Raw genomic sequence first — 15,033 nt, 5'->3', positions numbered from 1 at the left:
CGTGCAGCTTTGGTGGGAACACATCTCTGTCTTTGGTCCTGTTTACCCCATCATTCTCTCTTTTCAGAGTCTGTCCTGATAGATAGAGGTGGCGACCTGAAAACCACCTCTGTCCCACAGGAACGCTCCAGAGACTGGACTGAGCTCAGCCACCTCACCTCCCAGAAGAAAACCCCAGGAACAACATACAAGAGGCAAAGAGAGGACCCACTTCCCCAAAGGTGGAAAAAGAAGCTCCAACAGAATCACGGTCGAAGAGCTGAGAAACATCAGCCACCGCCAGAAGAGCAGTCCTAACTCAGGGGAGACAGGTGCGTATCAGCACATACCCCACCCCCCCGCACACAGCCCGGCACTCACCCGGCCGCAGGACCCTGATCTCCAGCAGGTTGGAGGTCCTGTCCGCCAGCCTCGTCCAGCTGCTGTTGTAGTTCTTCCTCCAGAGCTCCGCCACGCACTGGTACTTGCCGGCCTCGGTGTCGCTGGCCCTGCTGATGCTCAGGCGCACGTTGTTGCTGGACTCGGCCTTCTCGATGGCGGTGCGGGTGCGGAACCCCGCGGCCCTGTCGCCCCACTGGACGCCGCCGTCGCGCGTGAAGGTGACCAGGTCGTGGAACTCGGTGCTGCCCGCCGGCTGGAAGCGCCACGTCACCGACACCGGCACCCACGACGGGTAGTGGGGCTTGATGATGCACTGGAGGTCGAAGGACTCGTTGTAGGTCACCCCCGGCGTGCGGGAGATGGCCGTGACGGCAAACCCGGCCTCTGTGGGAAGAGGGGAGAGGGCTTTGAGACACCTGCCTAAGGAGGCCCTGCTGCCAGCATGCAAGAGACAGAGCGTGGACATCCGGCGGCGTAATCAGCCGCTCGAGCTGTGCCAGCTTCTCATTCGCTCTGGCCGAGTGAGGCGAAAAGCAGAGGCAAAACCACAAAAGCAGTGACTGCCTGAGTGAGCACGTGCTGCAGCCACAGCAGGATTGCCCTTGACTTCTGCCCAGAGGAGTGAGATCCCCTGAGACACGCAGCCTGCGCAAGCTGCCAAAACCCTGTACGGAAATGCAGCGGCACAATGGCAAGGGAGCAGCACCCGGCAGAGCAGCTACTCAGCACCAGCCCCCTGTGATTCACATCCACCTCTTGGGCAGGGGGTCCCACCCTGTCTCCCAACCCAGGACTGCGTCTGGTGGCTGCAGCTGGAGGAAGAATGAGGAAAGCAAGACGTAGCGGCCTTCAAAACGTGCACGGTAGAGGTGGCAGTGGTTACAAAACCCAGGATGGAGGCAAACTGAAAGAGAAGCTGGTTGCTCCTGTTCTTCACACAGCACAGCTTTTGTTCTCATCCAGATCACAACTCCAGGACAGCTTCATGCAGTTATTCTCACATGTCTGCCACTCTGCAAGCTGGTCAATACGCTTTGACTTGTTTACCCCCAGCACTCTGTTTGTTTAGAGGAGTTGAAATCAGCAGTCTATTAGTAACTATAAGGTAACATATTCCAGTTAGTCAACTGTAAGCCAGTCAGGCTTACGTATTCAATCAGAGAATTTCCATTGCTCATTTGCTCCAAGCTGCAGAGAGAAACATTTTCTTCTCTTCCAATCACTTCAGCGTGGCCAGCAGATTTAGCAGGGACCTTGTTTTCCTCTGCCAGCGTCCCCAGGAAGCACTCTCCTCCTCAGAAACTCCATGGGGCGTCCCCACATGGGCTGACAGTTCTCCCTCTCCCTGCAGTGCTGACCACCCCAGCTCTCAGCAGAGCTGCCACTGCTTGAGGAGACCCCAGACAGCGCCCAGTCAAAAAAGGAACATCTTCTGGATCAGCGTGGAGCTTCAGCCTGCCACTGGCTCGAAAAGATGAGCCAGGAGCTCCCTGCTGCTGCAGGCAGACCAGGCACAGCATGGAGCCCACCAAATCTGCACATTTCCAGCAAGTGCCTCTGCAACCCCACGGCGTCAGCGTGCCAGAGCTTCGGGACGTGCAATTACTGAGAAAACAGGTCAATCTTCGGGATTAAAGCCTCTCACAGCATGTTCAGTGATTACCCAGGAGGGCAGGGTCAGACCCAGGCTGCCTCCCCTGCAGAGCTGTTGTGTCTCAGCCCCACATAAGCCCTCACCTTCAGACCCTGCAGCAGCACTCCTGCCCCAAGAAGTGTGCTACCAGGCCCAGCTCAGAGAATCCCTGACTCAGAGAAGGCCCTAGAAAGCCAACTTAATTTCACCAAGACCAGCTGACTTCACCGAGTTTACTCTCCTGGTGTTGGGCCTAGGCAAGGGAGCTTCACGAAGTCATGCAGAAGCCTGGTGTACTTCTCAGGTCTTCAACTCCGTCAACACAGTCATGGCACTTAGGTTAACAAACAAAAGCCCTTCTTCTTTTGGGACTTGGTACAAAAAGCACAGAAGTGGACTGATTTTCCATAAAACCTCCCTACAAAAACACAGCGCTCCCTCAACCCCTCCTTCCCTGGCCAGGCAGGGACTTATGTCCATGCCACGCAATCAAGGGCCTCAGAAGTTCAGGAACATCTGGTCTCTTCTGGCAGCACGTCTCTCTCCTTTGGATGCTGCTTCTGAACCACCCTGTGGTTAGATTTATGGGTTTGAACATCATCTGCTGACGAGTTTCTTACCCCAGCAGGCTGGCAAACAATGATACCTTAACTTGAAATGTGTCACTAAATTTACTGTGTTTTTTCTTTTAAACAGCAGTTTCTGAAGCCATAAACCTCTCTTGCTTTTTCTTAGCACCCTGAATTTGAGTTTCTCAGGACATTTCAAAAACGTTAAGCTAATCAAATAAATACCAGATTCAGCACCAAAATAATACTCAGTAGGTTCTCTACTACATTTCTATCAGGTACTTCACCTTTGCTAGTTAGAGACCTAGGAATTTCTTAGGACTAGACAGAACATGCTCAACAGCTGGTGACTGAGGAGCAGAGGAGGTGGGACAACCTTTCCATCATGCCTTCTGGAACTGCTGTGCACTTCTGAGCATCTTAAATTTTAACAAGAGTAGAAGTGACAGATTTTAAAATCTCAGTGCTTAATCTCAAGACTTTTACAAGTGGCAGAGTAAAGGGAAGGGTTGATACTTGGGACTTGTAGCAGGCCAAACGCTGCTGACCTCAAGAGGAAGACACCATTGAAACTAAATGAGAATCTTCCTTTAGTTCTTTGCAGAAGAACATCCCTACCTGCTTTTGGAATCTACACAGAAAAGATTTCTAACTCCAGACAAAACAGCCTCTGAAAGCAGGTCAGCAGTAAAGGAGAGGAAAGGAGGAAAAAAGCAAGATTTTCATCAGAATATAATACAACTTTCAAGTCTGGTCTCACGCACATTTTGTCAAAGCTTGAGGTTAATACTTCAGAGTACCAATAAAAGCCACACCATCCCCACCCTCCTGCCAAAATTCCTATCTCAACCTTTCAATAGAGCTCCCTAATTGTCTTAGCCTTGGCACTCTGAAAATCAGTGGCCTCACAGAAGCAGTCATCCCTTCTTCAGCCTTCTGCAGATCACTTTTGGAACCAGCCCAAGAGGACCGAAGTAACCCACAGTCCATGCATAATGTCCAACTCCCTACGTGAGCTCTCCTAAACTGATGTGGTTTCACTGTGTTTGAATAGATGGCAGAGCAGAGTACCAGCTGCAATGATTCCAGGGACCGGTTTAGTTTGGTCACGGACAACACTGTGGTTCCAGGCCAAGCAGCTCAGTGCCTCCCTGCAGAGGCAGCGAGGACCGTTCCCGACTCATGCTTTCTGTCAGAGACGCCCACCATTTCTGCTTTTTGGGCCAACAGATGCCCAGCATTTTGCACTCCTGATCTGGTGTGGGCAGAGGCAAGGTTTACTCAGGGCAGGCAAGGAGGCCTCAGTGTCCAATGCCAATGGAGCACCACCGCCGCGCTGACCAAAACCCAGCTCCAGCGCTGGCAGGACACATCATGGGACTGGCAACCTCCCTCCTCTGAAGGACACTGGAAGCCCTATCCCTCTCCTCAGCCATTCCCTGCTTTGCTCCTGCCACAGCCACCCCTCAGACTTCGCCCCCACACGCAGCGGCGCACGGGGGCGTTTTGCACCAACCTAGAGGAGCCGCGGGCAGGCTGCTGGGTGCCTCCACTTCGCCGCCAAGCGAGGGCAGGAGCGCTGAGAACAGCCTCAGCGATGCGCAGGCGACCTTCGGGGGGACGGCCAGGCACACGGGGGACCGTGGCCCCAGGGCCCCCCACGCCTCGAGTACTCACCCAGAGCAGTGATGGACACCGGGGTGCTCGTGTGCCGCTCCCCAACCATCTGCCACTCCCCATCCAGTGTCCGCGTCCACTCGGCCACCCGGCACTCATAGTGGCCCTCGTCCGCCTTGACGCTGTTGAAGATCTCCAGGGTGAAGGAGCCGGGCCGGACCTGCTCCACCTGGATGCCCCCGTAGCTGCTGCGCTCCGCGTAGGCGGGGCCGGGGTGCAGGGTGCCCTCCCGGTCCAGACGCACGATTTCGCTGCGCCGGTTCAGCTTGTCCACCAGCTGCCAGGTGACCGAGAGGCGGCTCTGCGGCCCGAGGCCCGAGCGCACGTTGCAGCCAAAGCGCAGGCTCTCTCCCTCCAAGACATAGCTGGCGTTGTTGATTATCTCCAAGGAGATGCTGGTCTCTAAGGAGAGAAACGCATACACACAGGGGAGATGACACACACTCGCCACTGCTCGGGCTGCAAGAGGGACGCTGCTGGCCAGAGACGCTTTCCACCAGGTGCAGGGAACTGCCCACGCATTTGGGTCCAGGCACGTCTTAACCTCATGCGTGACCACATCCAAAAACAGCTGGGTGGGCAGCGAGCTGCTCCTGGTGACTTGCACACTCGAGGCAGGTGTAGGCCAAAGCTGGGAGAAATCTCTGCCTACAGCTCAGGAGACATTGCCGTGTCTTCTGGTCACAGGTCCGGGATGGGATCTCAGCAAAACTTGAGGGAATTTCTGTCGCTACAATATGCACTGCGTGCAACTGGCTCTGACAAAAAAAAAAAAAGGCTTCCAGCGCCCTGTGGCTTTTTCAATCCACGTCATCCCGATCACCATCTTGCCACATCCATCCCTACCAACACCTTTTGGGAGAAGCTCTCCCAAACTCCCACTGCTTAGTGACACTACAGGTAGTTATCACCGTACGGGTAACGTTCAAAAAAAATCTGGTTATCTTGAGCTTCCCAGAGGTGTAAGGCTTTGTGGTTGGTTTTTCAGAGGCACTGAGTGCTGGTTACTCCTGCTGCCTTCCATCAGAGTTATGGACATTTTGCACCCTTAAAAAAAAATCATCATCATGTTTGTTCCTACAGCTGGTGATTTATCAAAGGCAAGAATCAAACCTGTCTGAAAGGTGGCTGGGTCGGGAAACAATACATTTTAGATATTTGTCCAATGCAAGATTTCTAGCTAGAGTCATTTTCAAAGCCAAACAAATGAGACCAAATATCGGTAGGAGAGAAAAGAAACAGAATTTCTAGAAATGAGGAGGGGGAAAAAAAAAAGCTAGAGGAAAGGGCTGCATTTCCCTACAAATCTAGGAGACAGGAGGCCAAATATAGCACAAAACCCTCTTGCAGCTATCCTCTGCTTGGCCCAAGCCCACTGCCACAGTAGCCTGGGCAACCCATGCAATGGTTCACAATGCCACGGCCACCAGAGTTTCAGAGAGCGCAACAAGGAATGAGTCAGCAGAATCTCTCCTCTCAACCTGTTATTTCTGTATTTACCATGTTTACCTGACACATATAAAAGGCATTCAAGGGAAGCCTCCAGCTGTTTTCGCCAGAGCGGGCTGGCACGCAGCGACCAGGATGAAGCTCCTCGCTGAAGAGCACTGGGGCTCAAGGAGCACACCTGGTTTCTTCCAGTACAGCTGTCTTGCAAGACAGCTGCATCACCATCACGTAACAGCCTGCAGGAACCTAGCAGCTCCCAGGATAAACCAAGGCCAAGCTGGTCTCCCCACTACACCTGCTGATCACTTTACAGAGCACCCAGCTCCTTGCAGAGCAAGGCCAGGAGAGAGACGTGAGGAGCAGGTCAGAGGCCGTCAAATGCACCTGCAGCTCAAGAACGGAATGCCAGCTTGGTGTCAATACCAAGGTGGGGGCACGACTCCCCACCCATGAGCCTGACACACATCCCTCCTATTCATCGCCTTCCCAAACAACAAAAACACATCCCGCCAGCTGGGATTCCAAGCCCGAACAGCACGGGGACTCTCATCCTCCCTCTCCTGTACCGCCGTGGTCTGGGCACATCGCATCCTTCCTGGCTGCCTGTCCGGCACAGCAATGCCCCCAGGAGGGGATGGGCACGCCTCTACTTACTGAGTGGCATGACAGTGATGGGGATGTTCTTTGGCCTCTTGCTCTCCTTGTCGATGAAGTCTCCCGTCACGGTCTTCTCCCGCTCGGTCACCCGGCAGTTGTACTTGCCGCTGTCCTCGAGGCGCAGGCGGTAGATCTTCAGCACAAACACGTTGTCGCTTTCTTTGGCCACCTTGAGCTGGCCCAGGGCCTCGCGCTGGGCGAACTCGTTGTTGAGCACCGGCACGGCGTTGGGTCCCAGGCTGGCGATGAGGGAGCTGTTGAAGGCCCAGGAGATGGAGAAGTAGCGGTCGGGGATGTTCTGCGCCTCCAGGATGCACCGGAACTCCACCGGCTCGCCCACGATGTACATCCGCCTCTCCGTCTCCAGCCGGACACTGAACTCCTTGTCTGGGGAGAGACTGACTTGTGTCAGGACAGCAAAGCCCACCAGGACAGCCAGCACACCTCATGTGAGGCGTTCACAACTTGCTACTCCCTGCATAGCCAATAACCCTGAGATAAGCACGTCCAGAGGTAAAAAGGTTAGGGACTTGCTTCTGCTTTTGAGATGGGCTGTGCTGCCAGAGAGGCACCTTCTTGCCCATTAAGCAAAGAGCAAGCAAAGGTTTCCTCAGCCACATCCCTTCCCTCCAGGTGGTAGCACTAGTGTGCCACCAGCATCCAGTACCACCGTGGAATATGACCTGAAGCCTAGTCCTACTCACACCCTGCTCAGCCAGAGTCAAGGGGCAGAATCTTTGGGGATATCAGAGCTCAGCTCGGTCTTTAGATCCTTAGCAGGAACCTGTGCTGGGGGCTAGGTGAAGAATTTTGACTTGTAAATGGACCTTGTGCGATACAAAAGCGCTTGCTGAAATTTTTGGTTTTATTTCCTGCTGTATCACTCTTTACCTCCCAACTTACCAAAATCCTCCCTGTCTGTGCTAGCACCAAGTGCTTAAGACGCATGTTTTAGCTTCTGTGCCAGCCCCAGATCCCTGACCACGCCAGGAGACAGGGCCTGCCACCCAAGCCCCCTTGCTGCCCTTTGCTGACACTTCCCTTGGCTGCAGGCAGTGCCTGGGCCCTCCTTTGCCCTGTTTCACCCTGCCAGCAGCCCCCAAGTGGGGCACGTGTCAAAGCAGGGAGCCAAACCCCAGCCACCTAACAAGGCACAGCCACATTTTCCATCTCCTCCCACTGCCCAGCCAAGGGAGAAAAGGCACAGGAGATACTGACCAGTGGCCTGCACGTTGACGACGGCGCCCTGGGAGCGCTTGCGGGTCATGGCGTACCAAGAATCGTCCGGGTCCTGGATCCACTCCGCTGCCTCGCAGTAAAACTCGCCCTGGTCTGACGGGTGGAGGTTGTAGATGGTGAGCTTGGAGGTGGTCTCCCCAACTTTGTCCAGGCGCACGTCGCCCGTGGCCTGTCGCTGGGCGTAGGCGCTGCCGGCCCGCAGGACGAAGTCGCGGCTGAGGGAGACGATCTCGACGGGCGCCTCGCTGCCCCGCTGCCGGTACCACGCGATGGAGACGTGGCTGTGCTGGGCCGTGCTCTTGGACACCTCGCACTTCAGCTCCAGGGAGTCGTGCTCCACCTTGTTCAGCGTCTGCGGGACCGCCGTCACCCGCAGCGAGTCCGGGATCACTGCAGGACAGACAGCCCGGAGTTAGCAACGCCAAAATGCTGAGTGTAAAGGCCCAACACCTTAGAAGAGAGCTGGGGGAGAAGTTTCTTTTTACGGTCTCAATTAAACATGAAGTATTAGGAAGGCTGTGTTACCTCACATTTAGCTCCTAAGAAGAGAATCGTCCACAAAGCCCCGAAGGCTGGGAAAGACCATGACCTGCAGCACAAACTCCAAGTGCCTAAATTCCTGCTCAGTGGGCCCCAACGACCAAACAAGGTTTTCCATCACACTGCAGAGCAGCACAGTTTAATGCATCCATTTCCCATCAAGGCATTTTGTCACGAGGAGCCTCCCCTCCATCATGTGCCCCCCAGACTGTTCTGTGACCCCCCTCTTGCCTACATTCTTCAGCCTCTCCTTGGCCCTGGCATGGTCTTCACCACTCCTCAGTCACTGGTGGGGCCAAGACAAACATATTTAATCTTCCTTTAATCTTCTCTCATAAGAAAGTCAGGAGATCCAATTCCCTTCTCCTTTGTTTACATCGTTTCATCTTTTAATGACCCCCTCAGGCCAAAGGAAGGGGTTTCTGCATTCAGAGGGAACTGGCTCCTCTAAGGACAGCAATACAACTGCACTCTGACCAGTGCTCACTCCCAGGACACAGCCACATCAAGGCACTTGGTAATTAAAACTGCTGGCTACTTTTCCAGTTGATTAACCAAAGGAAAGGAAGTACAGCTGCTAAAATCACGATGAAAACCAAAAAACTGCAGCCCCCCAACCTTGCTTGGATTTAGCAAGCGGTTCTACCACCAGAAGATTTGACTTTTTAATAAAGAAGCCTTCCTAGACTTTGCTGTCTCAAGAAACATCACGTGGAAAGAAGAATGTAAACCTTCTCCCCAGCTCTGCAGACAAGGCAGTGTTAGTGAGCCTGTGAATGCCCACGGTTTTGCCACATACCAGTGGAATATAATTAACATATCTCAGTTTGGTTTCACTGACAGCACTGGATGGTTTGACAAAATTAGCTGAGCTGCCAGAAGCTGCATCTGTTTCATTCAGGCACTGCTACAGAGAGCAAAGAGCTGCAATGAAGACAATCACTGGGATTATTTATGGCAGAAAAGTCAAAATCAGAAGAGGGCAAAGAAAAAAAGGAACAAGCTGGGAGTAAATGAGAGGGAAGTCTTCCCACATCCGGAGTGGATTGGAGCATCTCCTTTTACCACTCAGCTTACTGCCCGACAGGAAACCTACCTTGTAAGGCTGCTTACGCTGCAGGTCATGGTCTCTGTCCCTGTGACCACCACGTCTTCTACTCCCTCCCTTCCCCTCATCTCCCTCACTGGAGCCCCCTTCCCCTGCTCACTGGCAGTATTTCCTGGCCAGGATCCTTCTTAGTTCATCCCTCCCCCTACCCTTGACTCCCAAACAGTGGTGACAGCAACAACTAACCTTGCCAGTTCACGCTGCCTGCACAACAAGCTTTTAAACTCCTCATTTCAAACCCTACAGAGTAATTTTCACAGATGCACGGCTCCTTTCTCTTCGCCCTCCAGCCATGGATTCTTACAACCTCTCTTATGTTATTTAAATAAATTAAGCCTCATCATCATCTTGCTGGAGTGACTTTCCCAAGGAGATGCTCTGAATGCAGAGCCTCTGTGCAGCAGCTTACGGGGTGAAAGCAGCTACCTGTGAAGGAAATGTGCCTGTCCCCTCTCCCCCAGTCTGAGAGCCCTGCGTGCCCCACCAGTCCCTGTGTGCCCCCCAGCTCTGCTCAGCAGCACAGCTGCTCTCTGGGCAAGCACAGGGAGCTGCTGACCCCGGGAGCCTGTCTGGCTTTGCAGGACAAGCCAGCTCATGCTCCAAGAGGGGACAGGCACTTGGCTTGCCAGACGTGGAGCTTCCCACTTCCCGGGAGTAACGCTGGGAAGGCTGTCTGAAGGCTGGGTCTCAGGAAAGCACTTGCCACGCCATTCCCTGAGTAGGTTGGAGGCTAGCACAGACATAATATTGCCAGCTGGAACCGCGACTTTGCATTTCCAGGTCATAACCTGGCTGAAGGGTTAGCATCCTTTACCCCACATAGGCAAGTTTTTGCAAAGTGCACTCCTGGAGAAGAATCAGGAGGTGTCGGCATGTGGTTAACGCTGTAATTGAACTGTGGTAACACCTGACACACTGTGCTGCATTCCTCCTGCTAAAAAAGCCAACCAAGAACCTCCTGGTTAGAGGAACTGGTAAGATCTTTTGGCTTGCATGCAGCCTTCAGGCTGTTGTCTTATGTCAGCATGGCAGGGACATACATTCAGTCAGTGCCACCTCCCTAACCAGGAGGACCCGAGACCCGTTTGACAAATGAAAGCCGGGTTCTTCAAGGATCAGATGATCAGGGAGGAACAAGCCAGAGCCCTGAGGTGGCTGGGACAGCGGGGAGGCTCTGTGCTTCACACCATCGCTCTCACACTTAGTCAGCGATGCACGAACAGCTGTTTTATTTACACCGCAAGATGTGCCTCGGGTCCCGTGTTTAGTGAGGGGGGAAGTTGGCAGGAGGAGAGAAAATGCTATTCCCAAGGCACAGCCCCTGCTGGCCTGCACCAACAAGGGGTGACTGAGAGCAGACCTCATCAATGCATGCAAGTGTCTGAAAGGCAGGCATCAAGAGGGTGCAGCCAGGTGGTGCTGAGCAGTAGGAGGAGAGAAACAGGAGGAAAAGCTTCTTTTCTGTCAGGATGACAAGAGCACTGAAACAGGCTGCTCAGAGAGGCTGTGGAGGCTCCTTCTCTCCAGATACTCAAAAGCCTTCTGGACACAATCCTGAGTAACGTGCTTTGTGGGACCCTGCTCAAGCAGGGAGACTGCACTAGAAAACCTTCCAAACTCACCTGTTCTGTGACTACGCGTAACAAGGGAACTACAGGCATGGCTTAGCCCATCAGGCTGGAGCAGACCAGGGCTGGGAAGTCACAGAGGAAAAATGAAGCAGGGAACAGCACCAAGGTGCTCACCAGGGCAGGACAGAGCATGCAGGATGGGCATTCTCAGAAGAGCAGTTCCTCCCAGGCCAGTCACCCTACTCAGGCTTCACAGACTTCAGTTTGCAGATCAGGACATGAGTAAGTCTTTGCATAGCACTCACCTGAGAGCCCTGGCTTTGCTGCCAGCCGCCCACACTCATCCTGCAGCCACCTGCCACAGGAAGCACCAGGGCTCCTGGGGACACTCTGCAAGCTGAGCTCCACTTGAAAGCAAGGACAAGCTTAGATGAGAGTCACCTCCCTGTATGAAAGGGAGCAGAGCCACACCTGAAGTAGAGCCAAGTGGGATGCTGCAGGACACATCCTTTTGCTCTTTCTTTCTCACCCAGCTCCTGCCTGTTTCTCCTCTCTTTTCTTCTCAATGTGCCATCCAGGCAGCCTTCCCTGCACCTCCCCCAGCATCCAAGCCTTGCTTCCCCCTTGTCCCCAAACACAAGTCCATGCCTGCAGCTACTGCAAGCATCAGTAGAACTCCCTTCTCTCCAGCATCAAGGTTAGGTTTGGCAGCAAGCAGCTGGACAAGGAGAGGAGTGACTGAAAAGCAATTCCTGGGAGCAAATCTACTGTGCTGTCATCCCTGAGCCAGCTACAGCTGTCAGCTTTGAGCTTGTACCTACAACGGTCTAGAGCAAGGAATGCAGCATTTCCTGTGAGTCCCCAAGCCACAGCTCACTGCAGAGGGCACTGGATGGGCTGCTGAGCACAGGGTGCTCACAACCACCACCAAGTTTTGAAAGCTCCTGAAATATTAAATATAAATATTTCCACTAGAGGGTGTCAGGGGCCCAGCCAGGGAGAGTCCCAGGGCCCAGCTGCCAGGACCAGGAGCTCAGAGCTGCTCCCCACCGGCCAGGGCAGCCCTCCTTGGGAAGCTTGCACACCCAGCTCCAGTCAAACCCACCTCAAATGCACACACCTCAATAATACACAATCAGCGAGAACTCAGTGAGCTAATTAGGGCTAATTTCAGGACAAGAAGCTGGCTAACAGTCTCCTGGAAAACAGGTAGGGAACAGAGACTGGAGTTCCCAGGTGTGCACTTGGTGCACACCTCAACACACTTTCCTCCAAGCCCCAGGACAGGCTCCAGGCTTCCAGCAGCTCCCAGTGCCACGCTGAACTCTGCCCACGCACACAAGCATAATCCAGGTGCCTCACTTTTCCCCAGGCTGGCTCTGGTTCATCCTTGGGTCTCCAAAACCCCAAACACCTCCAAGGGGTAGGCTATGAAAGCTTTCATGGGCCAACACAAAGCAGAGAACCACCGACGTTTTCTCTGCTCCAGGCAAGGCAGCAAACCTGCCTGAGACTCCCTTTCCTTGCTAAGCAGTGCAGGAGGAGCATCAGGCTGAGAGCCAGAGGCTCTCTAGCTCAAGCTGCTGAAACAATGCTGTGAAAATCACTCAGCCCTACAGCAGCCTTACACTTCAGGCTCCTCAAGAGTAAAACAACTCAGGTTACCCAATACAGCTGGACCATCTCAGGGCCACTGCAGAACAAGCAAAACCCAGCATTCTCTTCTTCCCTAGGATTTCCTTATAGCTTTTACACACTGATACACTTTAGAGGCACTCTATGGCGTTACCCTGTGTCCTCAGCTGCCTGCTTCATGCCACCTGGACAGAGCTAAGCTTACCAAGAATCTGATGTGAACTATTTAGGAAGAACAAATACATGTATTCCCTACTCCTAAGAAGCTATTTCTGGCTAAGACAGGGAATTAGTGCAAAAGTTATGTTTCCATCTGCCCCACAACGTCTGCCTGCCCCACAGGGATCACAGCTCAGCACCAACAAACCTTCCAAAGCCCTCCAGTTGTGTGTGCAAGACAGAAACAAGATGCTCAAGGGGAACAGCAATGCCAGAGGTGAGCACCGGGAGGCACCTGAATGGCAACGAGGGTTGGAATATGAGGAATGGGAACACACCACTTTGTTACTAGACTCTGCAAAATCTGCTGACCCTTCACGGGGCACCCATGCCATCCCAGGGAAGGAGGAAGGGTCTGCCACCAGAGACACCCTGTTGCTGCAGGAGCAGCTGGAAGGGACCTGCTGTCTCCCAGTCTCTGGACGATCTCAGGGATCCACGTTCCTTTACATCCCTCGCCCAGAGCACTACTGATTCCTATTCCGTACAGGATCCGAGTACGTGTGCAGGCGTGCGGCGGGGGGTGCTGATAAGGCAGCAGCAGTATCTAGATTAGCAGTGTAATCCTCTGGGGCCCTGGTGCCTGGCAATTAGCTGTACACGCTGATCCATACCTGCTGCAGCACACCAGGCGCTCCTCCTCGTCAGCCACGAGTGCCTGTAGAGCCTTCAGCAGGGAGGAAACACGCACCGCAAAACTGATGAAGACCCTCAATGTCACCTTTGCAAGTGGCAAAAAATCTGAGCTGATCACGCTACTGGCAGCATCTCTTTGGCTGGTCTCAGTTTTAAGTACCAGCTAGAAACTCTCAGGTGGCTGCAGGCAGAGGAAAGCTTTGTTTCTAGTGCTGCTGCTTATAAGCTCCCTCCACTGCCTGAGGTCCTACCTGAGGAAGAGAATTTGAGGAGGAAAACCTGCCACCCCAAGAGGTATTTTCACTGTGACTGAGGGTGCATGGTCTCTGTGCAGAACTTCCCCTCTTCTCCTCCTTGCCTACCAACATATAGCCACAGGCTCTGGCTACCACCAGGAAAAACAAGTACTGATAGTCCGGTTGGTTGGGGATTACTTTCCTTCAGCAAAGCCCCATCTGCACTGAAAAATAAGGATAGTTAAAGGCAGATAAAATACTAGCAATTGTTTAACTAAACTAAAAAAGAAGTCATACACTTCTCTGAAACAGCGAATTCCCTTCGAGGTCCTCCAAGGTTCTTTAGGCCACGCTACTGCTGTGGCAGACAAACTGTACTTTTCATCTTCACGGAAATATTTAAATCTTAGTTTAAATGAGAAGTTTAACAACAAAGTCACTTTCAGCTCCAACACAATCCAGAAATGGATAGTGAAGCACTGAACTCACTCTCACTCATATCACTGCAGCATCCTATTGTAAGAGCAGGAAAAAAAAAAAGAACAAAATAACACATCCCCAGGCTGCATGCTTGCAGCTTTTTTAAAAGAGCAGTTTGCTACTGACTGAGCTGCTGGCAAAAGACAGGAGGGGAGCTGAAGAGTTAAGTGAGACAGCATGGCAGTTGTTTCACAGCAGTAGTAATAAATCCTCCAATTACAAAGGTATCCTTGTTGGTACATTAACAACTGCCTGGAATGATTATGCCAATAGAAATGCATCTCCCAATGCAAGTAGGTGAGTTCAAGCAGCAAGTGAGAAAGGGCACAGGAAAAAATAAAACAAAACAAACCAGAAGTAACTAACGTAGGACAAAGGGGAGAGGAGAATCCGACAGAAGATGCAAAAAGTGGAAATTAGGTCAGCTTTCCGACTCAGGGCCTGAACTCCTCCGTGCTTGTCGTGGGCTCTGCTAGTCACGCGTCCAGCCCACCCATCTGAGGCTGTGCTCCCTCCCAGGCAGTGGCAGAGGATCCCGCTGCACAGCCTGCTCCGTGTCTCCACGATCCCCCTCGCAGGAGATGCTTCCCAGACAAAGCCGCACATCTGAGCTGTGTGAGACCCCTCAGACATCGTGGACAGAAGGCAGCACCCCGACCCCAGGCACACGGGACAGCAATGCTCTCCCGCAGCTTCCCAAGCCCCACACAAACCCACAGGGGTTGGCAGCAGGTACCCCAGGACCCTATCAGAAACCCCCTCCCTGTGCACCCAGGGCACGTGTGCAAGGAGAGCCGATGTGCACAGCTCCAGATCTGGCTTGTCCTTGATGGATCTGGGAGAGCTGAACCTTTCTGAACTTCTCCCAAGTGCTTCAGCTCCAGGAAAAATGACACCTGCCCTCCCCTATTCCCTTGGGCTTTACTCAGGGGCTCCAGCCCCACCAGCACAGTGCTGTTCAGATCATTCCTTTGAGTGGATGCTCCTTCCCCTGACTGCTTTG

The 15,033-nt window shown here is 53.2% G+C and overlaps 1 protein-coding gene across 4 annotated transcripts in view; it reads right to left on the bottom strand.

Annotated features, from left to right (window-relative positions):
- IGSF3 (immunoglobulin superfamily member 3) overlaps positions 1 to 15,033 on the bottom strand; it is a 94,136-nt gene that overhangs the window by 25,209 nt on the left and 53,894 nt on the right. For 3 of the 4 annotated variants that reach the window (XM_040054690.1, XM_040054689.2, XM_040054691.2), the window contains 4 exons: positions 7,585 to 7,995; positions 6,364 to 6,753; positions 4,261 to 4,662; positions 361 to 765 (listed from right to left, as the gene is read on the bottom strand). In XM_040054690.1, coding sequence (XP_039910624.1) covers positions 361 to 765; positions 4,261 to 4,662; positions 6,364 to 6,753; positions 7,585 to 7,995 — 1,608 coding nt within the window. The remainder of the gene's footprint in view (positions 1 to 360; positions 766 to 4,260; positions 4,663 to 6,363; positions 6,754 to 7,584; positions 7,996 to 15,033) is intronic. The other variant, XM_040054692.2, reaches the window with a different exon arrangement.

The sequence above is a fragment of the Hirundo rustica genome, chromosome 2, assembly GCF_015227805.2.
Source record: "Hirundo rustica isolate bHirRus1 chromosome 2, bHirRus1.pri.v3, whole genome shotgun sequence".
Taxonomy (NCBI): domain Eukaryota; kingdom Metazoa; phylum Chordata; class Aves; order Passeriformes; family Hirundinidae; genus Hirundo; species Hirundo rustica.
The sequence above is the reverse complement of the archived record's forward strand: the minus strand, read 5'-3'. Positions and strand labels throughout refer to the sequence as shown.